Here is a 20,568-nt window from a genome sequence, read left to right on the forward strand (position 1 = left end):
CTCGTCTTGCACCTCTCAGGACTCTCAGTGCGGCCAGCAAAAAGTGAGTACTCTCACCCTTAACCGGGAGAAACTTGGTTTCACAACGAGAGTCGCCCGCTGGTTTAGCGCTTATCCCGAGCAACCTCCTGGTGATAAGCTACGAGAGAGCAGACTACCACTACATTGTTTGGGGTTATCCATTCTCCAGCTTGACTCATAGAAGTCACTAATTACTCAAGAAAAGTGTCATGCCTGGTCTCTAAACTAAATAGACATGCTGTAGAAATAATACTGTTCAGAAGCGAGAGGGTCTCATAGACAATGGTTCTTTATTAAGAGACATTAAAGGAGAATAAAAAGGTTGTATAGTACAGGTCATAGTACCTTCCTCTAGTAACAACTCAGGCATAATTATCAAGGCATATTTTAGTAAAAAAGATCCAGCAACCGAGTGAGGCTAGCAACCACACGAGGGGGACTGGGCGGCGACAGGGTTGACCTCAAGAGGTGTAGAGGTTATTAAGTAACCTGTAGCTAATTCAAGACAGATACACATGAGTAAAACTAACTGTCAATATAAGTCCTAGAGCTCTGATGACTACTGGTGGGCTTCGGCCTTCACATCCTGTTGATTTAAATCTCCAGAGGTCTTTGTATTTGGACAGCTTCTCTGTGACTTTCACCGAGATGTTTCTTTCAGATATTGCCATGTGAGCATGTATTTATGATCATTATTATTATTATTATTAATGTATACCAAATACAGTACACAAAATGAAATTATTTTGTTATTTAGTGGGCAAATTTAGTGGAAAATGTTTTTGAATTCTCAATTTCTGATTTGTTTCGTGAAATTATTATTTCAGCAGATTTAGTCTTAGTCTTTTGAATAACACACCATTTAGTCTTATTTAGTCTTCTGAAATTGTTTAGTCTAAGTCTAGTCTTATATAATAGTCTTCTGAAATGGTTTAGTCTTCTTAGTCTAGTTTTAGTCGACTAAATATAAAAAATGGTCTTAGTAAGTCAACAAAATTAACACTGGTTTCGTGCTATTCGTTGCCATCTACTGGTACAGTGTTGCAGCAACACTGGGTACAGCAGGATATGGTAACAAAATATCAAGATTGTTGATAAAATGGAGATTCGACACGACCATGGCGAGTGGTAACCTGACTCCGCCAGATGGGGCAGCAGAGAGTACACTGGGTTTGGGGGAACCCAGTGTACTCTCTGCTGCCCCATCTGGCGGAGTCAGGTTAGGCGAGTGGTGGCGCTCTATTATATTACACCATCTTCGCTAGCAGTTGGCCAATAGGAGGACTCTAGTCTAGTTGGTCATGGTCATGTGGTCGGCTTCAGCACAGGTCAACTGTAAAACTCGTTCGTGACACTGTCGTGTGGGGTTTCAAATCCAGGTAAGGAAGATTTTACTCTTTTGATCATTTTGACACATTGTGTCCACAGGAATATCGTGTTTCGTGGTGATCTGAAGGATACCCGACCGTTTGAACAAACTAATTTGCTAGCTAGCGACGGAGAAAAGAGTGTGCACAGTAGCAATGCACACACACCGCGGCTTTGCCTTTACTTTTATGAATCCTGTTACAGTCCGTCCGTTGTGTGTGTGTGTGTGTGTGTGTGTGTGTGTGTGTGTGTGGCTTTGTGCGTGGTGTGTGTGTGACAGCGCGAGAGGGACACTGACGTAAGTTTAATTATTTACTACTGACATTAGTAGTGGTACTAGTGGGATGTGAACACGCCCTCTCTTATTTAATGTACTGCACTGCTGCAACCTAGCATAATAATGTGGGTGGCATATTACATACCGGTACCCGGTGTTACTATATTACGGCCATATACCTGTAGAACACTAACCCTGAAACATGACTGTCATAAGTGTGTGAAGAAGTAGAACCATGGGTCCATCTAGCCCGTCTCCGGACCCCCCGGGTTGAGCTCCTTTGGACTAAAGTCATCAACATGTCAGAAACTTTAACGTAGGGTTCCGAAAGGAGCTAGGGTCCATCATGGCTAGTAGAACACATGCATTTTAATTCGAATTTGTAGTAGCACTCCTGTGCTCAGTGCTCACCCGATCTCGTGGAAAAGTGGCAAATATTAGGGTCTACGTTTTCTGCCAGAACTTTCAAATAGTTGTCATACTATAGGCCTATGTCATTAGCTGATCTTCAAGCAAATATCTGCATCTGTTGCAACACTCTCCACTGACAGGCATCCCATTAGTCCAGCATGCATTATATGTGCATTGGCTGAACTGAGTTTATTGACAGGAAAACATTACAATTGTGGAATGTTTTGAAACAAGTCTTGAAAGAGAGAAAGAGGATAATCCTCGGTGTGACATGGTAGACTAATGTCAGTGAGCAGTGGTTCACTTCAAGTTCTCAAACCTTTTTGGCTCAAGTCACCCCTGTAAACTAAGGACTTCTTGATCCACGACACCCCTGAATTACATTGTTACTTTATAGCACCATTTCATTTGTCATATTAACCTTACGCTGTACGCAAATATGTAAATCTTTCCCCCAAAGATATTTGTTTCCATAGGACAGACTGAAAATAACTTTTAGGCGGGCATTCACCAAATCTACATACAAGTTCAGAACGTGTCACGTTGTGAGCTTGTAGATCTGCTATTTTGGGTGAAGACTACAGGTGTACTGTACTGTAGGCTGAAAAATAACGCACCGTTTACAAAACGTACAGTTTAACTCGGGTCCATTTTACTAAGTATAGAGGGTGGTTAAACTGAAGTGACATTGATGAATTCCAAATATTATCAAAGTATTCCTCAGAGTGAGCTCAGACACCCCTGAACTGCGTTAAGGCACCCTATTTAAGAATCCCTGCCAGGTGCAATATTGGTGAGTTTACCCCTATTGATGCCATCAGATCATAAGACTTTGATGTTTACACTTATACAGGTTATACGGAAAAGTCCTTCTGCACACCTACAAAGGACAGGTGCGTCTGATAACAGGAACTGATAGGTAGAAAAAAGAGAATCCCGCACACTGTCTTCACTTAGGTTGGATTTTATTGCAACGTTTCGGTCGTCAGACCTTCATCAGGCACACTTATACAGGACCACAATGAGATAGGGCTTTTATCCTTTTAGCATTTTTTGATAACCACTAATATATGGAATATCAGTTATTCAGGGCACATTTTGATTAGTCCTCATATTTCACAACAGGTGAATAACAATGTCTGCCAACGGGATACCAGAGGATGTGTTGATGAACACCGAACTGATTAAAGATTTACAGACAGTTGCAAAAGATGCAGCTCTTCTCCATGGAGTCTTAATGCGTACCAAAGAGCACCCCAACTCATCGGAGGTGAGAAATGAATGCACTCACACAACAGACATACTGTCATTTTCAGCAACAGACCCATGTTCTGTTTAGTATGTTCAATTAACTATGAGATTTTACAAATTGAACCAGTTGTAGCAGTTACCATTGCACACACCTCACCTCTATGCTGCAAGCCCATAAGGCAGTAGCATTATAACTATTAGTAATAGCATTATTTATAAGTGACACACAGCATGTGGTTGCCCTATGCTCTGCTCACACTGGCCAAACATTTTCTCGGATCATACCGATATTTAGTCGGTATAATACAAACATGGCTAAATATTGGTGCAACCCTGTTGACAATGTGCAGGACTACATGGCAATTGGCAAAGGCAAAGCAAAAGTGGTTGTTTAATGTTTACTGACATAGTGGATCAAAAAGACCAGGTTTTCTGCTGGTTAAATTGGTTTTACATTCCGCAGAAACAAAATAGCTGTAAGTGTATTTACCAGATAATGTAAGGAGAATTCCATACTAGAAGGCTTTCTTACCTTTATTTGTAGTTATTACGTCCCCACCAAAGAGGTCCATGTGTTATTTTGTACAAAAGCGTATTATTGGCTATTTCCCCTACCATAAGCCCTCAATGAATTGCATTGAATTGAATGGGGATATGGGGTTGTGGTAATTCGCTTATTTCCATCACTCAAAAAAGAAAAAAGTGTATATATCCTCTTCATAATGTAAATAGTATTTACATTATGTATTTAGCGGCACACTTTACTACTTATTTCGATGGAAATAAGCGAATTGGCACAACAACCCAACCCCCATTGAGGGCTTATGGTAGGGGAAATAGCCAAAAAATGCACTTTTGCACAAAATAACACCTGGAACTCTTTGGTGGGGACGTAACGACTACAAATAAAGGTAAGAAAGCCTTCTAGTATGGAATTCTCCTTTAATGTATTTGTAATTGTAGTGCCACAGAGCCAGTGAGTAACCATGCAGTGGAATAGATCAATAGAAGAGACCATTGAGCTGTTCAGCCGGTTCCTGCTCAAACAGGCGTGTTTAATGCAAAGTAATGCTAGGAATTTGTCTCTTTTGAGAGACAGGCTTTGTAAAGAATATCTGGCAGGCACATGTGTCCTGGTGGCTGTGTTTACTAAAGTTTAGAGAAATAACTTTGTACTCTGTTCAGTTCCATTCAAGTTGTTGAATCTTGTCTTGCAGGTGGTGACTTATGCTCCATTCACACTCTTCCCTTCCCCTGTACCTAAAGCTGTGTTCCTGCAGGCTCTGGCAGTGCAGACACACTTCAATGTACTGGTGGACAAAATCAGTCAGGACTCAGGCTTTCTGGAAGAGGCTCTTGCCAGGTACATATTTAGCCACTTGAACCGACCTGTGGCATCCCAGTATGTCATTATTGGTGAAAAGAAAAAAGATTCGCTACGTAACAAAAAAATAAATTAACTTGATTTTGTTTTGTGTTGTCTTTGACTCTCACAGGGGTTTAGTTTATGAAACATTCCTTAAAGGTGTCTGTGAATCCAGAATCCAAAAATGATACTCCACGTAACAGTGAAACAGTATCAAAAGTCTGTCCATGAAGTCCAAAACACAGCTCATAATGCAGTCCGGTGTCTTATCCGGTGTCTATCTCTTCAAGTTCTATATTTTCTTCTTCTATGGTTATAGAACGAGAAAATATACTTTTAAAACAGTTCCGGGCTAAACCGGATCATGCACAAAAGACTCACGCGCCTAGGCACTGGGTGAACTATTCCTTTAAGTGTTATGCTGTGAGTGATTTACTAACCTGCTTGTAAACCTTTACAGCAACCTTTACAGCAATGTAAAGGTCAAATTATGCTTTGAGTGAAAAGTCAATATGTCTCAACTTCCTGATGAGTTTGGAGAATTCTTAGATAGATCCATATTTCAGCAAACAGAGATTGGATTAGTGCATGGGTGCCCACACTTTGTTTTAGTTTTTTTTTTTACACTTGAGAGCTACTTTTAGAATGAGCAGCTTTACACAACTGTATGAAAAGACGTATTGATCAGCATAACTTCTTTGAATATACTGTATATACATTTTTAAGCAAACATTTTTAACAAAAATACATATAATTTTGCGGCTCCTTGACATGAAAAAGTATGAGCACCGCTGATATAGCAACATCATACGTTTTTCAGAAAGCTGTTAGGATTTAGAAGACATTTGTAGAATCGGGCTCAGGTCTGGTTTAATAAGAATATTGTTTAGATACATTTATGCCACTTTGTGTTTTCATAGCACCATTGCAGTTGATGAATTTACCAGAAGATTATTCAATATCTACAAACAAATCCAGAAAGAAGGAAGGTCTCAGGTATGTAAAAACCTTTTTTTATCTCCCAGTAAGAAAAAGCAAGGCTTTTGCACACCTACAGTACAGGCGACAGGTGCGTATGAGAAGGACAGCCAAGTAACTGACGTACTGAAAAATAAGGGATTCCCGCACACTTCCATCAAATGCAGTGAAATACTTTATTAGGGAACCAGCAACGTTATGGCCTATACATCTTTCATCAGACTATCTTTATTGTAGATATCTTTATCATAAAGATAACCTTGTGAAGGCCGTTTAGGCCAAAACATTGCTGGTTCCCTAATAAACTATTTCACTGCATTTGAAGACAGTGGTCCTCATTCACAACGGCGTTTACGCTCATAACGTTACGTAACGTGAGCGGAGCGTGAGCGGACTGGCATTTACGTGGATTCCCACATTACGTGGGAATTCATGAACTTGAACGTGAACTTTACGGTGACGTTGTTTGGTCGGAAACTCCGCTATAAGCTGCGCCAGCTCAGAGGGTCGTGTACTGCTTGCGTAGATTTATTCAGAAGGCTTTAGTCTTCATTCTGAATCAATTAAAAGTCCCCAAATCTCAGATAAAATATGTAGGCATTTGTCCAAAACATTGGTCAGCACATACAAAAATGATAGCTTATATAAAAGCCAAGTATCACTTGGATGCCTAAATGCATGCATTCTAGAGGCAGGTTAGCCTAGAGTCCCATACAGAAACTGCCCCTGCAAACCCGACACCTTTTTATTTATTTATTAGGATATTTCTAGCATGCGCGATTGCGCTGCACTTGACAGCTTTCTACTCGCAGTGCAACGCGTTGTGAGCTTGTAGATCGGCTCTCGCGGACTCGCGCTGCATGTTAAAAAACAAACTCACAATTATAATAAGAACATACACTTATCTGCATTCTGCACTGTACGAATTCATTGGAAAATGAATATAACGGTGCGGTGAGCCCGGCCCGGACAGAACAGATTATTTCTATGGTTCACAGACATGCAAGTCCTGCACATTATTGCATCAGCGTGTGCAATTCGGCCAGTCATAGTTTTAAGCCAGTGCACCTTAATTAATTATAATATGGGGAACTTATAGCTAGGCTGTAGGCTACTACATTGATGAGATCAATCCAGTTTGGTGCCAAATGTCTCGCGAAATTCGCGAATCATTTTAATATGACGACATCATCATAAATGAACCTGCACTTAGATCTGACAAAGAGGAGGCTACCCGCCGTATATGGTTGAAATTTTAAATAGCTATAGGCCTATGCCTACGTGTCCATGATCAGAACAAATCCATTCTCCACATGGCATTCAGACAGATGACAGTGAGATGATATTAATCTATTCCCCGCATGAATCAATGCAGCTCTGATACAAATATCGGATATATGTTTTACCTCTGCAAAGGTGTGAGTGAGCAATTGTTCAATAGAAAAGAAAAGGCTTTATAATATAATTGCCAAGTATACGCTAGCTTGCTGCCTTGGTCCCGAACTTAAATAAATAAATGGCCAAGCTGCATTTTATACCGTAAGTCAGCTTGACATTGCTGCAGCGGTGCGGAGCAGCGTTCACCGTTTTGTAAGCTTGGGAAAATGATTTATATAGTTTAATGGTAGGCTATAGACAATATAAAGAATCACGCACAAATGTAATGGTATATGGATGTAAAGAAAGAGGCAGGTGGTGGTCGTCGCTCCGGCGCTTGACATGGTCAGATCATTTTCTTTTAATTTCCTAATATAGCCTAATTTCTTTCCAGCAATCATTTTTATTTTAATTTGTGAAGCCACTATACTGGAAAATATCATTATTTTGTTGCATTCCGTCAGGAGGACCTCTATTTCGTTTGAGCTGTAAGGCCTTCTTTTTTGTTTTTTTTTACTGCTGTCTGCTGAGTCATGCTTGACGCCTTTTATGGTGTGAAATGGGGCGTGGATCAATGCAAATGAAGTTATCCGCTGATTTTCCGATCATTTGGCACCCGCTCGCATTCACCTGCGTACCTCACAACATACACCTGCGTACCTGTGGTACACACCGCTCTTTGAATTGCACGGCAAAACAACGTTGCGTGATCGGACGGAATTTCCCGCATCTGTTTACGCTTCCGTTACGCTTCCGTTACACTCTTGCGTATTTCTCCTTTGTGAATGAGGACCAGTGTGTGTGGGAGTCCCTTCTTTTTCATCTCACAGTAATAAAAATACAAATTTGTGGGGGCCTGGTGGCATAGAGGTGAACACCTGGCCACCACTGTAGAGGCCTGGGATTCTTTTCCGGCAACAGTGCCTCCAGCTGGGGCTGACCATTATTCCATCGTCCTAATAGTCGGAAAAGGTTTAGCTTATTGTGAGATTAGGCTTCGTTATGTGTGCCGTTGGACCAATGGACCCCTCCAGCCGGAGGCCAGACACACCAATAAATAAAATGTGGGGGAAACCCAAGGGGCCAGTGAGGCTATTCAACGTTGAAGCGCTGGGCCCTAGTGGTAGGAGGAGGGACTACAGGCGGACCCGTGTATTCATGACCGGGAAACCCCGTGCAGCAGGGCTTTAACATTGAGCGCTCGGTTGCACTTCCGCATTTGACCACCAAAATTTGGTGGTCAAATGCGGAAGTAGACGTTCTGAGACGGTACTTCCGGCAGTCTTCCGGGTGCTTCAAAACGCCACTGAGCAACTTCCACTGACATGAATAGCTGGGGGGCGGAGCTTCACGCCAGTTCAGTCTCTATCCTTTTATATACTCTATGGCAGGGTTCCCCAATAGGCGGCCCGCGGGCCATTTGCGGCCCGCGGAGCGCCCCGTTGCGGCCCGCGGAAGAATTAAAAAAAAAAAAAATGTCATGTCAAACTGGGCATCCTTTTCAAATGGGGTCCTGCCCTGAAAATGAATTTTCAGGGCAAGACCTTGACCTCACGCGTGCGGACTCGGCCCCCAGCCTGGTACCCTAGTCAAAATATGGCCCTCGAGGAAAATTAATTGGGGAACCCTGCTCTATGGGGAAACCCCATACAGAATTTATGTCATGTACCAGTCACAAATCAGTCTTTTAAAGTGGATTGTCCCAGTTGGCCACAAGTTCAGGGACTTGCTCAGATGTCTAGGGACTTGCGGGATCCAGAGAATTATGAAGTGTCTCTCCTTATACCTGTTAGCATAAAGGGCCTTTCAAACGTGAAGCGTTATAACGTGCCTATAGTTCATTTTCAATGAGACCTGCGTTTTTGCACGGAGAAGTCGCGGTGCGACAACACAGGCGTATTTTCGTGAGCGCGGTCCCGTGAATTTGTTGTGCGCGTGCTTGTTTCGTGCACACGCCCGCGACTCACCAGACCTGGATTCTGTTTAGCTTTTTTTTACGCTTGCATTGCCGCGCCCATCTTGAGCAGACCTGTAGCAGTCGTTGATCCAGGCAACAACGTGTGCGTTCCTCGCTTCCTGTTTGAAAGGCACTTTACAAAGATGAACTTTCTTGATAATTCATTCTCACAATGGAGACTTTAATTATGTCAGAGTTGACATTGACATTTTCCTAACCATTCATTACCTGTAGACTAACCATTCATTACCTGTAGGTAGACAAATATAAAACTGTCATTCTTAACATTGGTTTATTCCTCTATTTTGCTGTTTGTGTTCCTCCCCAGTCCATTGTTTTGGGTTTGAATCGGTCAGACTACATGCTGGATGAGAATAAGGATGGAAATTCATCTCTGAAGCAAATTGAGATAAACACAATTGCTGCAAGTTTTGGAGGTCTCTCCTCAAGGATGCCAGATGTCCATCGGTAAGACATGCATCAGTATACCAGATTGGCAGTTTTGGCACTTGGCTTTATCACTCAAGTCAATCTATAGTTAATAAGACCTATTTAAGCTAGATGTATAATTAACACACTCAACCAATTGTACTAGATTTTTTCCCAACCCATTTCTCTTCTTTTACAATTTAGAATTACAATTTAGGCATTTGGCAGACACACTTAATCCAGAGCGATTTAAGCAAGAACAGTAAGCAAGAACAAAAACATGGTAATACGTCATAAAAAGAATCATCATGAATCATATGTAAGCTAAGAACCTAACAGTGAAATATTAATTTGTATGGTATCCTCAGGTTGCTGTTTGCAACAGCCAGTTAAATCCCAACCATCCCTTCCTGTTCCGTCTAGATATCCCTAGACTTTCAACTAGCCAATTACAGCGCGACTGTCCTAAGGGTTATCGAATTGTTCAAGTTACATACATATTCTAACAATGTCACCAAAAGAATATTTATATTCAATTGATGAGGCTAGGTTCCTTTTCCTTTCCTTTTCCATGTGCTGCTCATATGCCTCAGGCATATCCTTAGAGTGGCTGGTCGACTAGAGGAGAGCCAGCGTGTTTTAGACAACAATCCAGCAGCAGGTCTGGCCATGGGGCTGGCCAAGGCCTGGGAGCTTTATGGATCAGAGAGGTAGGCTGAAAATCTGTAGAAACTGATATTTAAAACCTATAACCAACCAACATAAGCTTGCTCATGTAGGTTATTCAAATAATGTATCAGGATATGCTTTTATAGTCTAAGTTGATTAGTCTGATGTGAAAATAGTTAACCGATCTACAAGCTCACAATGCATCACGCATCACATTGCTATTTCCACAACAAAAATGTAATAAATAGTAATTGAGGCAAAGGTTTAAAATAATCGTGATACTGACTTGAAGTCATATTGGCCATCCCTTGTCCTTGGAATTCAACATTATCAGATTAGCACCCCCAATGATCCATGGACACAGTGTCTCATAAGGACATCTTACATTTATACAATAATTATATTATATTTTAGTACTATTAAATTGTTATTTTGTTGTGTTTTTCTTGTTGCGCCAAAGTTGGATTAGAGCCCCAGTTCAGTCATCTTTTATGCCTTCAGCACCACCTGTTGGACAAACAATATTTCAGGAAGACACAGTATTGGTGTGCAGTGATTATAGCTTGTTTTCTTGTGGGATTTTGCCTTGCACTAGCACCATCATAGTTGTGTTGCCTTTGTTAAACGATGCTGTGTGTCAGCACAGACCTAATTTAAATGTTTGTGTTGAAAAACAGAGTGACTTAGGCTTTTACACAATTTTTGACTTTACAAACCGTTCTTCTTCCAGAGCAGTTGTCATGTTCTTGGTTGAAGATAGTCAAAGAAATATCTTTGACCATCGATACGTTGAGGATGAGCTGTGGAAAAGGTAAGTCCCATTACTAACTACCCTTACATTGTACAACAGTTTCAGGAACTATATTACAAATGGTATCTGATTTTTGTGACAAATTTTTATTCCTGTTTCAGAAATATTACTACAATTCGAAGACGTTTTGAAAATGTCTCTATGACGACATCCCTCGACCAGGAAAAGAGACTATTCGTGTAAGTAGGGTTTGTAAAACAAAATTATTCTTTCTTAAAAAGGATCTTAATAAATATGTGGGAAAGCGATAAGACATAATTAATGTCTGAGATTGCGAGGTTCAGATTCAATCCCAAGTCATACCAAAGAATATAAAAATGCTACTCAATACCTTCGTGCTTGGCACTGAGCACTGATGGCTCGAGAAGCGTTGAATCCCAGGGCTACTTACTTAGGCGGGGTAAGTGAGAGGTGGGTAGCCTAGGGATGGTCACTTGACAACATTGCCCAACACCATGCATGCACCAAAACGTCACAATTCAGAAAAGTTGTTCTCAACTGCTTTAACTTTTTCAACACACTTACACTCAAAGTGCCACAATGGAAACAAGCTCTTGAGCTTAGATTTTTGTCCTTTTGCAGATATACACAAATATATGTTCATGCCTTTGTGTCAATGAAAATGTCAAACGGCTACGTGGTGACAAGAAGCCAAGAGTTTTATAAAATAACAGTTCTGTTAAAGTTGTCTTAAACACTGCTTAACCTCTTGAACCCCCTAGCAACACTATTCTGGGCATGTTATATGTTGAAAATGTGTATAAATATGTATGAAAATAGCAGATCTTCAAGCTCTCAACACACCGCAACACTGAGTTTGTAGATGTACAGCAAAGATATTTGAGTAGAGGGAAAAAAGGAGGGGAGTAAGTAAGTATAGAACCCTGGGGAATCCCGGTCAACAAAGTATATAGGGTTCATGTATATAGGGTTCATGTGGTTAACAGTTTGGGGTTTCATGACACTTTTTAACTAGTCATTTTTCATTTGCACTCAAAGATTTCTACATTCTTTTCAGAGATGGCCAGGAGGTTGCAGTGGTGTATTTTAGGAATGGTTACATGCCTCAGAACTACACCTCTGAACAGGTCTAGTTTCTGTTTTGTCTTTATTACAAGTTTGTTGAGTATTGAATTCTGAGAGCACAATAGTGAGTGTAAAGCCAACTCCACATTGCACAGATTCGTTCACGATTTTGCGTCGCAGCTTGTCGGCAGGAGACTGCCGACAAGCTAGAACCCGTTGATAAAGAACCGAACATGTTCGGTCAGCTGGCGACCCTCGGTAGCCGACTATCTGTGTTGTAGTGATAAGGGGGTAAATACTCCACTGTAGAGTGGTTCTGTCTGACTAGTCAGGTTTCAGTGCTGACTACTCGTGCAGTGTGAACTAGATACCATAATTACTGTATGCTCAATGTCAACTCTCAATTTATAATCATACCAATTGATCAACTCCAAAGCAAAGCTAGCGAAAAAAATGTTTGTTTTGTTGCGGGTGCGGGATGCATTGTAGAGGCTCCAGTTTGGTGAAAAGCTAGCTTGCCAGATTCTGTGAGTGAAACAAGCGACCAGGTCTATGAAAACAAGCCCAAAAGAAGCAACCAGTTTCACCACTTGAGCCCTATTACATCCGCTATTTTCAAAAAGAATCATGAAAGCAAGCCCAAATAAGCAACTACACTTCAGAAATAAGCCCAAACTAAAGCAATGGGCAACTATGAATATTAAGCTATGGTACAGGAAAACTAGCTCAAAGTCGCTTATAATAAGCAGAACTGGCAACACTGCAGGCTGCTTTTTGCAATTTGCATGGGGAAAAATAATGTTTCGTTGGGCGACTGCTTTTGTGCTGATTAAAACTGCTAGTCTGTTGCAATCTGACAGTTTTAAGCAGTCTTTGACTAGTCTGAACAAGTTTGCTTGGTGTGGAGTCACCTTTAGTGTCTTGAGGAACAGAGATGGGGAAAAAAAACCACACACACAAAAAACACGTGTGTGTGTGTGTATGTATGTGTGTGTATATATATATATATATATATATATATATATATATATATATATACGGTAGTTAATAGTTCTTAAATGTTTCTTTTTGATGCATTCAAAATACATAATACCCCAAGGTTATACCAAACATCATTGTATTTGCTGTTTTTCTTTTTTTATTTGACTGGTAGAGTTGGGAAGCTCGTCTGTTGATCGAGCGCTCTCTGGCTGTGAAGTGTCCAGACATTAGTACCCACCTTGCTGGAACCAAGAAGGTCCAGCAGGAGCTCGCCAGACATGGAGTTCTGGAGAGGTTCTTCCCTGAGCAGCCCCAGGTGGTGGAACAGATCAGAGCCACCTTCACTGGTCTTTACACACTTGATATGGTGAGGGAACTCAAATGACTCAAGTTGGTACGCTCAAATCCATTCTTAAAATGTTTTCAACCACATGATATCCAGATGTCTGTAAACGGCCCATAAACATGATGCTGTATCATTGTATTTACCTTTACCATTCAATATTCTTCTGGTGAATACTGTGTCACTGCATGTATTATTCCCGTTGACAATTCTGAGAAATGTTGTGCTTCTTCAAACGCTTCTTATACATCAATGTGCTACGCTGTCTCTCTTCTGTTCACACATGCCATTATGTGTTTCTGTCCCTGCTGCCTCCAGGGCCCTGAGGGGGACCAAACGGTGGCATTGGCTTTATCTAAACCAGAGCAGTTTGTCCTGAAACCCCAGAGAGAAGGAGGAGGTACATTGAGAGAGTGTGTGTGCGCGTGTGTGTGGCGCCACCTGAGCGCTGTAGTAGTTTCTCTTTCAAGGTCAAATAACTTTCTCTTTTCTTTAGGTAACAATTTATATGGATCAGAGATGTACCAGGTACTAGAGGTAGTCAAGGAGAGCCCTGAAAGGACAGCATACATTCTGATGGATAAGATCCAACCCAAGCCTTTGCACAACTACCTGCTAAGGCGAGACTCGCCTCTGGAGCTCAGCAGCTGTGTCAGTGAGCTGGGAGTGTTTGGAGCTTATGTTAGGTATCTCAAAATCAACATGCAATTGCACACTTTGCTTGTCTGCCACTATATCTCACTGTCAATCTCTGTCTGTGTCTTAGTATAATCTTATCTCTATGCTGATCTAATGTAATCTCTTTAAGGTCAATATAAAATTATATTGACAGGGTTGACATCCAACCCTGGTTGAATTGACAAAACATTTGCTTACTCTCGTTTTAGTTTTTTTTCCTCCGGTTTTTACTGTTAAATATATATACACACGTAGTCGTATAATATGAATTACTTTTGTCTCCTAGTTGCTTTATGTCTTCATTTACATATACGTAAATAGTAAAATACGTGAGATTTGTGCTCTCCATTGTCCCACCCTAACTTCTATGAACAATGTGCACTCGCCCACAAAAAAAAGGTTATGGCCATTTTTGTATACCACACCATAGACGACCAATATAAGGCAACATTTCCCAAATTTCATCATGCTTTAACCCAATCCAAGCCAAGGAACGACAGGTTACGTTTTAAGCACTATAACCCCCTGTGCCAGGACGTAATTTTGTGTGGCTATGGCCGAATTTAGGCCAAGGAGTGTTTTTCGTGCAAAACTAATGCTTGGAATGGATTCAGAATCATGAAAACCCCCTAGTTTGACATGTCACAATTGTCACATGCTACTTAACCCATTTTGGGCGGGAACCCCTTTTGGTGTTTTAAACATTGTTATAATTGAGCTATTGAAAAATAGCAGATCTACGCTACGAGCTTGTAGGTCTGCTATTTTTGAAAAATCGTGAAAACATTTATTTCAGAAAACTGGAGGATTTAGAAGATTTTTATTTTATTTTGAGGTCGGGCCTAAATGGGTTAAAGCATGTTTTCGGCAGAGCAGACCTCTCAATCGGTGGACCTTAATGACCAAGTGAATAGAAAAAACACAAATAAAAAGTACGGCATGACATCACAGGTTAATCCTTAACCGTTGAGCTTTTGGGCCTTTGGCTCCCTGCCTGGCTACTACAGTATTAGCCTGACTTGGCCAGCCTCATAGCATGGATTCACTGAAGCTTCCTCGCGGGGAGGAAGCTTCAGTGAATCCACACTATGAGGCTGGCCAAGCCAGGGTACTACAGTATGTGTCTACTCGAAATGTTTGTATTGCTCTTGGGTCCCATTCCTGTTTGTGTGTGCTGTGCTTGCAGGCAGGGTAAAGACATGGTAATGAACGAATGTGTGGGTCATCTACTGAGGACAAAGAGTACTGAACACGCTGATGGAGGCGTAGCTGCCGGAGTGGCCGTGCTGGACAATCCTCTTCTCTTTTGAAAACGGGCACTTGGCTTCTGTTGAACTACAGGAAAAGTATGTCATCAAGTCACTCTCAATAACTTTAAAGACCTGAGACCAGATTTTCTTGTGTGGAACTGCTTAAGTTGATTCACTGTGAATGTAAAGGTCCTTGCAGACTGGACACGTTTTTCGGAAAAATGCTGCTAAATCAGAAAAAAACGCAGCAGTGTGCAAGGACCTTTAATTCCTGCAGACCAAAAAGATGCTATTTCATTTGGGTGGAAACACATGTACATGTTGGACCATTTTCATAGTTGTAGAGTCACATTTACATAAAGATTTATCCTATCAAAGTAAATGTTTTATTTTACTAAATCATTATTGATATAGTATTTTCTATAAAACTAACCTGTTTATTCAACTGATGTGCATTATCCAGAATGTAAACTTAATCCTTAATGTACTTCATACCTTTGCAATAATGTTTTGGCAATCTTTAGGGCCAACATTCACTTGCTGCACCCAAACTAAAGCTTTCATAATTGTTTACATTCCAACTGTTCATTGTCAGTTGAGGAAATGAGCTTAAACTAGTGAACAAATAAAATATTTTATTACCTTAAACTCTTGCCTGTTGTAAATTGTTTTATTGAACTTGGCCTGTTAGCATTTGTGGGTTGGGGTTGTTTTCAGTTGACTATATTCACTCTATAGATATATTCCAAGTGTTATGTTGTTACCATGAATTATAATCCATCTAGCATAGATATTAGATATTCCTTGATGCATTTGATTATGATTGGCTTAGGTTTGTAGTTTGTACAGTAAGCTACATTATTTAGATAGTTTGCTATTTAACCGGCTCTGCTTTCCTTTGCTATGTGTCAATCACTCCCTAAAACAAAACAGGATTGCTTCTCCTGTTGATGGGTGACTTTGCTCTGGATAAAAGTGTCTGCTAAATGTGATGTCTACATTTTGTTTTATTATAATAAAGAAAGAATGAGAATGTAAAAGTGTTTGTTTGGATGAGTGCTAGGTGGACAGATAGGCTAAAACCAACGTTTTGCAAATATGCAGATTCCTCTTGCAAGGCATTCAAAAATAATGTTTTAAAAAAAAAAAGGATTTTAAATTATAACTAGAAAAAGTGTGTGTGTGTGTGTGTGTGTGTGTGTGTGTGTGTCGCGGCTTGGCCTGTTGTAGCGCCACCATGAGGCTGATTCGAAAACTGTCAAGTGGCATTTCTTCCTCAGCCTAGTGGGAATATGCATGCACAGTTTCACCGCAATCGGACGCTGCGTTGAGTAGTTGTGGCGATTTGTACAAAACGGGTACAAAGCAGGCTACTCCTGAAAAGTTTAGAAGCCAATCGTAGCCAATGAAGGTGGATTATGATAAATCAAACAAACCCGTCTTGATCACATGACTATGGAGAACGTGTACTGATTTGCGTGAAATTTGGATAAAATCTGAAGGAGTAATATTAGAAAATGTGTTTTACATATGTCGGCCTCCTGGTGGCGCTATAAAGAGCAGATGTGAAAAATTCCAGGCAAAGGTTTTTCCTTGGCCTCTAGGGAGTTGGCATACAAAGTTATCCACAGATCCATGCAGTTAGAGGTAAAAACACTTTTCGGCCAGTTATAGCGCCAATCTTAGCCAATCAGGATGGAGTCTGAGAAATCTGAAAGACCTGTTTCGTTGACTGGCTCTAGAGAGACTGTGTACCAATTTGTGTGATGTTTGGACAAAATCTGTAGGTGTACTGTCCAAAAACTTGTTTTGCACAAAGCGGCCTCCTGGTGGCGCTATAACAGGCCGTTCTGGAAAATGTGGGGCAGAGGTTCATCGTTGGCATCCAGGGAGTGTGTGTGCAAAGTTTGGCATCGACCGGGTTAACGGTGCCGGAGATTAGCTGGTAACAGACGGACGGAAGGACACACACACGGACACACACACACACACACACACGGACGGAGTGCAAAACATACTCTCTCCCCATGCCTTCGGCCTGGTGGAGACAATAATAAAGGAAAACAGTACATTTACATGCTTAAAAAGCAAGCATCACAGTCTAGAACTATTCTGACTCCAACTGACTGTTTTATGGGCTGCCTGCATGAGACGACTGACTCATGTATTCAAACCTGGGCCTCTGCTTATAAACTGGCAAGGGTGACACTTTTTGCAAAAATAATATGTTAATGACGTTTAGAAGATTTAGAACACTTTCCTGGGGGTCTTTATGTGTGTAGATATTTTAGATTTTAGCAGTGAGCCCAGTGTCTGATGTCATGGACACTGGGCTCACTTACTTCCTGGACTACATGTTGTCTCAGTAAGACACCCCTCTCCCTATGCACAAGGAGGAGCAGTGCACCAAAGCATTATTGGAATTGTAGTCCAGGAACGAATGTTATGTGCTACTTTCTGTCAAGAAATTCTGTGCAGGTTTGGAGTTTGGAGTTTGGAAGCGCTCATCGAAGTCACTGAACATTCCTGCGTACCACCTGTTTCAAATTTCCACATAATACAGAAGGCAGCAGCACGACCTGTTAATAAAAATGAGTGCTTCCAAACACTTCGAAAAAATATCACGGAACGGAATTTCTTGACAGAAAGTAGCTCATAACATGTCTACGGTGGATTTTTATGAAACAAACGCTTTGCAGTTTGAAAGACGATAATTTCAGCTGCAATGTTGGTGAGTTTAAAGTTGGAGACCTGAGAACGATTCTACAAAATGTCTTCTAAATCATAACAGTTTTCTGAAAAACCCATGTTTCTATGTCAGTGGTTCTCAGTGTTTTTCATGTCAAGGACCCCAAAAATTATATGTAATTGGCCGCCGACCCCCATCTGAAAATATGTTGTTCCAGAAGCAAATATTTGAGTTAAAAACATTCGCTCTGAAAGAATATATATTCTAAGATTTGTGCCGCATTTTCAGGATTTTTCAAAAATAGCAGATCTACAAGGTCACAAGATTCATCCTATTCTAAAAAAAAAATCTAGTGTTGCAAATTGCGGCTATAACATTTGGTGAATATATTGTAATAGTATGATAATGGGTGAATATGCTGCAGCATGAAATGGGTACTATTGTGGTAAACAGAAAATAATTAATGAGAATCATAATTGAACAGGTGAGGCTATAAAGGTAAAGTGGGAAAGGCAGTCTGTCTTTAACACAAAGAATGACTTGTTTTTGCTGACCATGCTCTAATATTGCTCTGATATTCTGTTCTCTTGGCTCGTGTTCCTTCCGCCTCTGGTAGCGCAGTGTCACTTAAAACATGGACAAGATCAACCAGGACTGTTGACTGTAGCCTATACATAAACTGACCAGGACCCAGAGACCTCTGGACCAGGCTTTAACAGGTACGTATGTACAGTACATGTGGGGATTATTCAAATGATTAGTCTCTAGATGTTGCAGTTCTACTGAATTCGTCTTTTTAGTAATGGAATTATTTATTTATTTGCAAAATACCAAACAATGGTTACATTTCTTTACACGGCATTGCATAAAAAGAATATCTATGGCCAGTCACACACTTCATTCCAACTACTGAATACATTGTTCAGTCATTGTAGTAAACAGCTTGGAAGAGGCATAAAGCCACAACAGGAACTAGTCCAATGACGAGTCCCAAGTCTAAAAAGCACCTTCACTGTGCTCAGTTGCCGTTGTTGGACTTCCTTTGCAGCATTTAGTGGGTAGAACCAAAAAATATATTTTCATTGTTATTTAAAATTCAACAGTAGTAACCCTGCTGCATTGAAAGGAGCTAGGCATTGACTTGCAGGGATGCAGTTACACCACTAAAGGGCAGTAAAGCCAAAGGCATTTAGACAATTGAAACACATTGGACCAAACTCCAATTCAAGAAATAAAGGAAGTTCTTGTATGTAATGTAAGCAAGCAAGTAGTTGGTATCAGTCTTTGAGGGCGACTCAATTCGAACCTACTGTCAGTTCCAACATTGGAGGCCTGAAGTTAAGGTAATTGGTTGAGAAGTAACATTTTGGACACCGTACAGTACTATTATGTACTGTGTCCAAAAAAGTTTATTTTATCTCAGTTCCCCTGTTCGAAATGCAGTAATAAAACAATTCTTACTGAGTCAGGACAATTTGATACTCGTTAAACATAAACATGTAGGTCAATTCACACTTATCTTACTCATATTCTGTGTGGAGACTCCATTAATACCATTATTTGCAGAAATACTAATACCAGTACAAATAGTAAAAGGGAGTTCCACCGTGCCTCAAGCCTATGGTAGGCTGGTCTGGTGCATCTCAGAGGCAGGACAAGAAAGAGGAAGAGTAACTCAGGTAGTTTAAGCCCCTTTAATCGACAGGGTGCAGCCCTTAGAGTATATATACTCTAGTATATATACTCTAAGGTGCAGCCAGGTAAAAACCAGTACAAATAGTGTTTGAGCCAGGTCAAGTATGTATATGCTTAACTTGAACGTCCCTCCTGCTGAAATAAAATATGAGTTAAAAGAAATTGTGCACCCAGTAATCATTGTATTTGGCCTATTCTGATGTGAGCTAGTTTTGGTATCTGAATTCTAACAGTGGGAACTTTGGTACTACGCTTTGTCGTCACTCTGTCTGTGAAACCAATACCACTGTGTTTGACCTGAATGTCAGCGTTCCATGATGTATCTGTGCGTGTTTGTGTGTGTCATTCATCCACATGATCAGTGCTCTTTGTTATAGATCCCCCCCCCCCCCCCCCCCCCCCCCACACACACACACACACACACACACACACACACACACGGGTCACTCTCACTGACAGTCTGTCAACATCAGACAATCTCAGACAGGAAACTCTGCAGCATTCTTTCTGATTCTGAGCCAGGTCCTCTTCCCGTAGCCCAATGTAGAGCGTCAGGATTCTGCAGAAAAGCACTTGTTGTATTCCCGGCCTCTGTGAGGGAAGTGGGGGGGTCGGGGAGCAGGGTGAACTTAAGGTTATGAATGTGAATTTTGGCACATATCCGGGTTTGTGCATTTCAAATCTCTATTGACTCAGCGTATGCGATCTGCAGTTATATGTAAATTCTGACGTTTAAACCCTTTACAGACAGTTATTCACATCATCTCGTGGTCTGCTTTCCCCCTGAAGCCCCTCTGCCAGCCAATCGTGTGCCCTGTGCCCATTGCAGCCATTATTTCACTGGTATTCATGTAGATGGGTACAGAAACACGAGTCACGACCAGCTAATGTTAATGGAATGATTAGTGTCAGAGGAAGTATTGGTATTCCTTCTTCTGATGTTGTAAGCACTTATATATTGTATCCTACTAGAATTTCGCGGGCCTTCGGC

The 20,568-nt window shown here is 40.9% G+C and overlaps 2 protein-coding genes across 3 annotated transcripts in view; one reads left to right on the plus strand and one right to left on the minus strand.

Annotated features, from left to right (window-relative positions):
• The window catches only part of LOC306934868 (ubiquitin-conjugating enzyme E2 variant 1), a 521,434-nt gene that overhangs the window by 188,210 nt on the left and 312,656 nt on the right, over window positions 1–20,568 (minus strand). The gene's annotated exons all lie outside the window — the stretch shown is intronic.
• LOC306935767 (glutathione synthetase-like) lies at window positions 1,289–15,841 on the plus strand. Of its 2 annotated transcripts, XM_079518965.1 has the most exons (14): window positions 1,321–1,400; window positions 1,670–1,687; window positions 3,203–3,347; window positions 4,546–4,691; window positions 5,615–5,690; window positions 9,335–9,474; window positions 10,029–10,145; window positions 10,835–10,915; window positions 11,017–11,094; window positions 11,934–12,003; window positions 13,095–13,289; window positions 13,584–13,665; window positions 13,762–13,951; window positions 15,130–15,841. In XM_079518965.1, exons 3-14 carry the CDS (start codon window positions 3,213–3,215, stop codon window positions 15,251–15,253), a joined length of 1,434 nt encoding a protein of 477 aa, XP_079375091.1. In that variant the 5' UTR covers window positions 1,321–1,400; window positions 1,670–1,687; window positions 3,203–3,212; the 3' UTR covers window positions 15,254–15,841. The 2 variants fall into 2 exon arrangements, with proteins under 2 accessions (XP_079375090.1, XP_079375091.1); XM_079518964.1 differs by lacking the exon at window positions 1,670–1,687 and having other exon boundaries at window positions 1,289–1,400.

This window comes from Electrona antarctica, assembly GCF_951216825.1.
Source record: "Electrona antarctica genome assembly, chromosome: 2".
In the NCBI taxonomy this organism is placed as follows: domain Eukaryota; kingdom Metazoa; phylum Chordata; class Actinopteri; order Myctophiformes; family Myctophidae; genus Electrona; species Electrona antarctica.